The sequence below is a fragment of the Coffea arabica genome, chromosome 8e, assembly GCF_036785885.1.
Source record: "Coffea arabica cultivar ET-39 chromosome 8e, Coffea Arabica ET-39 HiFi, whole genome shotgun sequence".
NCBI lineage: Eukaryota > Viridiplantae > Streptophyta > Magnoliopsida > Gentianales > Rubiaceae > Coffea > Coffea arabica.
The window spans coordinates 34,671,272-34,676,213 of record NC_092324.1 but is presented as its reverse complement, the minus strand read 5'-3'; the positions used below and the strand labels follow the sequence as shown (position 1 = coordinate 34,676,213).

Below are 4,942 nucleotides of genomic sequence, written 5' to 3'. Positions count from 1 at the left end.
ATTACAAGATTATTAATTACATGACAAGATTATTAATAAGGTTTATACATTTTTCTTTTGAAACCTTAGGACAAGTTCATTTTCAATTTTACAGGTAGGATTAAAATTAGAAATTTATTATATTCCATTCTGAAAGAGCCGGCGAACCAAATATCAACTATAGTAATGATACCCATTTCAGATACTTGAACCAAACAGATGTATTGGAATGAATGACTTCATTCCAAATCCAGAATATTCGATTCTGAATCCGAATCCGATTCCAATGTGCGAACCAAACGCCAGCTAAGATCCCATTGAATCATTTTCCTCTTCTAAAAGCACATCCTTTCTCTTTATAATCCTATTTCACATTGACATTAGAATTCAAAATCAACCCCATTTAGTCCTTTAAAATGCATGCTATCAATTTTCACAAATTTAGTCCTTTAAATATGAAAAGAATTAATTAAAAACTTGCAAGTTGAGGACAAGTACCAACACTTGTTTTTAGCTTTGGAATTTCTTTTATTACAATTTAAATCTCGCTTAATATTTATTTAATCAATTATTCTTATTCTAAAACTTTTGATTTACAATTTCGTGATGATTATAAATTTGTCATTTTATTTTAATTGCCTAGAGTAGAAACTAGGCAATACTGTATTTTACAATCTTTTTATCTCAAAATAGAGTCCCTTTTTGAGAATCCAACTTTTCATAGAAACATCTTATTATTATATTTAGCTGTGGTATTCGATTAATTTACATATGATATCTTTAAATTCAAATTATTGACTTAGTAGATGTGCATTAGGAACGGTAAAAGTTACTTATTTAAATAGCAAAAATAGAAAACATTTGTTGATTTAAATATGATTCTTTTTTTGGTACATCGCAAAAGTGAAAACATGACATTAAAAATAGTATGATAGAGAATTGACATGAAGTCGATACAGAAAAAGTTAAATCGTTGAGAATGTAACATCCTAGTTGAACTGTGGGAATCGTGGTTCAGCAACTGCGAAGAGAGATTTGGCAAGGAAGCCAGCATCCATTCCCTCTGCTAAATCATGGAATCTTCCAGTTAAAGCACTGAAGAAGTCTGGCCAGCAACAGTACAGTGAGCGTGGAACCCAGGAGGACTCCCGGACATCCACGTCTTCCGGTGCTGAAGGAAAACATGTTTAATTCTGGATCGTTCAGATCCATTCTAGCATCATCCATGTCATTCATGTGGCGCTCAGGCTCGAACTTTAGCGAATCCTCCCAAATTCGAGGATTACGGCCAAGTCCTGGACGGCTCAAGATAACATGGCTACCTTTCGGGATGAAGTAGCCACCAACAACGGTGTCCTGTGTAGATACATGAGGAATATTAAAGGGTGCATATGGATGGAGCCGAAAGGCCTCTTTTGCGCAGGCCTTCACATATTTCAGCCTCGCAAGGTCAGATTCTTGAACAAGTCTATCCTTTCCAACCACGGCGTCTATCTCTTCTGTGGCTTTTTGAAGCATTTCAGGTTGATTTAGCATCTCTGCTAATGCCCATTCCACAGCATTTGATGGATTATCGATTGTTGCAAACATTAGTTCCTGTGGAGCATCACAGTAAAGTTAAAAGTGAAACAAATAATCCTTATTTTCCAAATTCAATAGCCGATTCTCTACAACAACATCATATTGCAAGTTGCATTTTGGTGCTCATTGAGATTCCATCCTTTCTGATTTCAGTTAATCAACAAATTGCTTGAGCACACATAAACCACATCATTAAAACGTGAGTGAACAAGGTGATGTCATCTTACATCATCTTCTGTACATCATTTGATGTGGACATGGTTTTACGTCGAGATTCCATCCTTCCTGATTTCAGTTAATCAACAAATTGCTTGAGCACACATAAACCACGTCATTAAAACGTGAGTGAACAAGATGATGTCATCTTACATCATCTTCTGCACATCATTTGATGTGGACATGGTTTTACGTCACCTTTTGTGCGTCATTTTATCTTAAGTTCTACTAACCAACGATGTGGGGCGTTTTGGAATATACTCCCCACGATTGATTTTGTACCAGCTTTTATTCTTCTATCAGTCTATCCACGTTTGATCCCTGATAACTCCTAGTAGAATCTCCAAATTGTTAGGTACTATTTTTAACTGTTCGGGCTTTCAAATAGAATTCTCCCCCCCAATCAATTATTTCAAGAAAACCCAAATTTGACTTATTCTCTCTCTCTCCTCACATGCCTTCTCCTTTCCACCTTACTCTTTCTTTCATTTCCTTTTCACTAAATTCATGCCATTCATTCCTCTATGCCTAATACTCTTTCTCCAATTCAAGATTAAATTCTATCTATCATCCCTTGCCCGTATTTATTCCCCTTCTTTCCTTCTTCTTCTTCTTTTTATCTCTATTCTCATCTCTTTTTTTGCAAATATGATTAGATTCATCCTTTTTATCCTTTTAATTCGAAGTGTAATGGGTTTAATTTTTCTGAGTCTATTTATTTATTAGTGATGTCAAAAGTCAAGAATTTAGGGGATGGATGGGCTTTAGAAATAGGCGGTTGAAAATAAAATAAAGGAGGCTTCAAAGAGAGGAAGACAAAAGAGTTGCGCTATTGATTGTTGATGAAGTGTTAGTTTTGGGTAAAAATTGAGGTTGAGTTTTATCTAGTTTAGCACTAAGTACCGGATTTAATTGACTTGTGTAATAAATATAGGAGTTGAAGCTATTGGACAAAAATTAGATTGTAGTGTTTTGAGTGCTAGAATTATTGGAATTTATTTTGATTTAAATTGGAGTGTTTGCTTGGCTTTTGTGGTGGTGTTGCTTTGGAAGAAGGCAATCATCATAGTTGAATTTTTTTCCAAACTTTTATTTTTGGCAGAAAGAGTTTGTTGGTTTTGGTGTTGAAATAAAGGCAATCAATAAAACTCTTTTTATTTTTCCTTTTTATCTTTTTGACAAAAAAGGTAGTTTAGGATATTTGAACGAATTGGTAGCCTACTAGGCCTCTTTTGAAGCATAAATAGTGAAAGTAAGGGAGGTGAGTGTAATTTTTTTAAAGCTAAGGGGAGCTTTCTGAAATTGTTAGAGACGTCAAAGGAGGTTTCTGAAATTATCCCTTTAATTTATCCCATTTTTTAAGAAATTGTTTATGTAACCAAGCATCAGGAGAGAGGATTACTGACAGTAATTTGTGCTCTGATCTCCTCAATTGTTAAGAGCGGTCTGCCTTTGTTATCTTTGAGCCTGATTAGGACATCAAGAAGGTCTTCTTCGTCATTTTTTAGGCCACTCTCCCATGTTTTAATCCTTTTCTCAATTTCAGGATCATGGTGCCTTCGTACACATGCAATGGCCATAGTAAGAGCCTTTCTGTGGCCATCAAAATCAAAAATCTTCATCCAGGGCATGTAATCGGATAAGCTAAATGCATACATATAAGCAAGGAGTTTGAAGAGTGCATTAACATGTTCAACTTCCTCAACACCCGGTCCTCCATCTTCCATTCCTTTCCCGAAGAATCTCTTGTTGAAAATCATCTTTCTAATCACATTTCCCAAGTAGTGTCGCGTAGCCAATCTTATGTCCACTAGCCCAGCAGTGGCATCGTCCTTACACTGATTGTAAACATAGTTAACCAAATGATTTGCTTCCTCTGCTCGCTTGCTATGAAGCCATTGGTGTTTAGCAGGTGACAGCACACTGGAAACGATCATTCTCTTCATCTTCTTGTATTGATCGCCCAAAGGAGAAAGGCTTGTCGTCAAGAATCCTTCACTACTAAGTTCTGCAGACATGCAAACAGGTCTGTTGGAGAAAATCGAGTCGTGTTTCTTGAAGAACTCGCGAGCGAGTTCAGGAGAAGTGACAGGAATGATGTGAACACCGAAAATGCGGAAACAAGCGATTTCGGTATTCATATCATCCATGACTTTGTATATCCATCGATGTGTTGGTCTGTTTCTCAGCATCTGGAAAATGCAACCAAAGAAAGGCAAGGGTTTTGGGCCAGGAGGGAGAGGGAATCGAGGTTTGTTGTTCTTTAGACAAATCATTATCCATTTGCCCATTGTAAAGACCAACAAAACCAGAGCCATGAATCCTGAGAAATATGGGATCCATGACATTGAGGTAAATCTCAAGCATGAATCAACACGAAGACCGGATGTGCAATTCATCACTTAAGACAGTATGAAAAGGTTATTAGGCTATGTAAGCTTGTTTATTCTTATCGCACAGTCTAAGATGGGGTGTAGGTAATTGTTGTTGATGGTTTGTAAAGACTAAAGAGTGCGATCATGCGAGCTTTTATAGAAGTGACTTGTTGCTAGCAGTCACATATTTATGACTTTGCAGTACTGTCACGGTTGAACAAGGGACCTCTTTTTTTTATGTACACGGTCCTAAGGAGGTCGAAGGGGGATCCACTGGTGAAATTTTTTTTTATTTTTATACCTACTCCTATATTAGGGGGAAGCGACTTAAAGAAGTCAAAGGGAAACCACCGGAGAAATTTTTAGGAAAATCTGGATATTTAAAATGCAAGTTAAGGAATTTGATCTCTCGACCGTCACCTAAGTAGAGTTTTAAAACTTTTTTGATGGCCAATTTATTTTATACCTACTCCTACTCCTACTCCTAGATTAGTTGGTTGTTTGAATAAGTAACTTAGCCAAGTTGGATTTTAGGAACAGCACATATTTTGCCCATGCAGCATCTCTTTTCAACAAATTGGACGGTACATATTAAGCAACTTGTCCACCATTTGGTTTCCTAGGGAATTTGGAAAGCATCTGCTATATACTTAGTTTTAGTCTCGAGCGATAATACAGCCCATGAAGTATCTTTTCCAAATCAACAAATTTATAATTGCACTAAATATAAGAATACATACTTTGTATCGATTAATTTCATCATCTTATTTTTTTCACTTTAACATATAATC

General features: G+C 36.2%; 1 protein-coding gene across 1 annotated transcript; it reads right to left on the bottom strand.

The window, feature by feature from the left end:
* Positions 1 to 830: 830 nt before the first annotated feature.
* Positions 831 to 4,257, bottom strand: LOC113703051 (tryptophan N-monooxygenase CYP79A68-like). Its single transcript, XM_072062011.1, has 2 exons — positions 3,183 to 4,257; positions 831 to 1,575 (listed from the first exon to the last, which is right to left on the bottom strand). Exons 1-2 carry the CDS (start codon positions 4,173 to 4,175, stop codon positions 1,051 to 1,053), a joined length of 1,518 nt encoding a protein of 505 aa, XP_071918112.1. The 5' UTR covers positions 4,176 to 4,257; the 3' UTR covers positions 831 to 1,050.
* Between the last annotated feature and the right edge of the window lie 685 nt (positions 4,258 to 4,942).

What these genes read in the sequence shown, in the direction of transcription:
- LOC113703051 (XM_072062011.1), bottom strand. Translation starts at nt 4,175, where the DNA reads ATGAATTGCACATCCGGTCTTCGTGTTGATTCATGCTTGAGATTTACC. An exon ending in AGATCAGAGCACAAATTACT is followed by an intron (nt 1,576 to 3,182) that starts GTCAGTAATCCT and finishes GATGCTCCACAG; the next exon opens with GAACTAATGTTTGCAACAAT.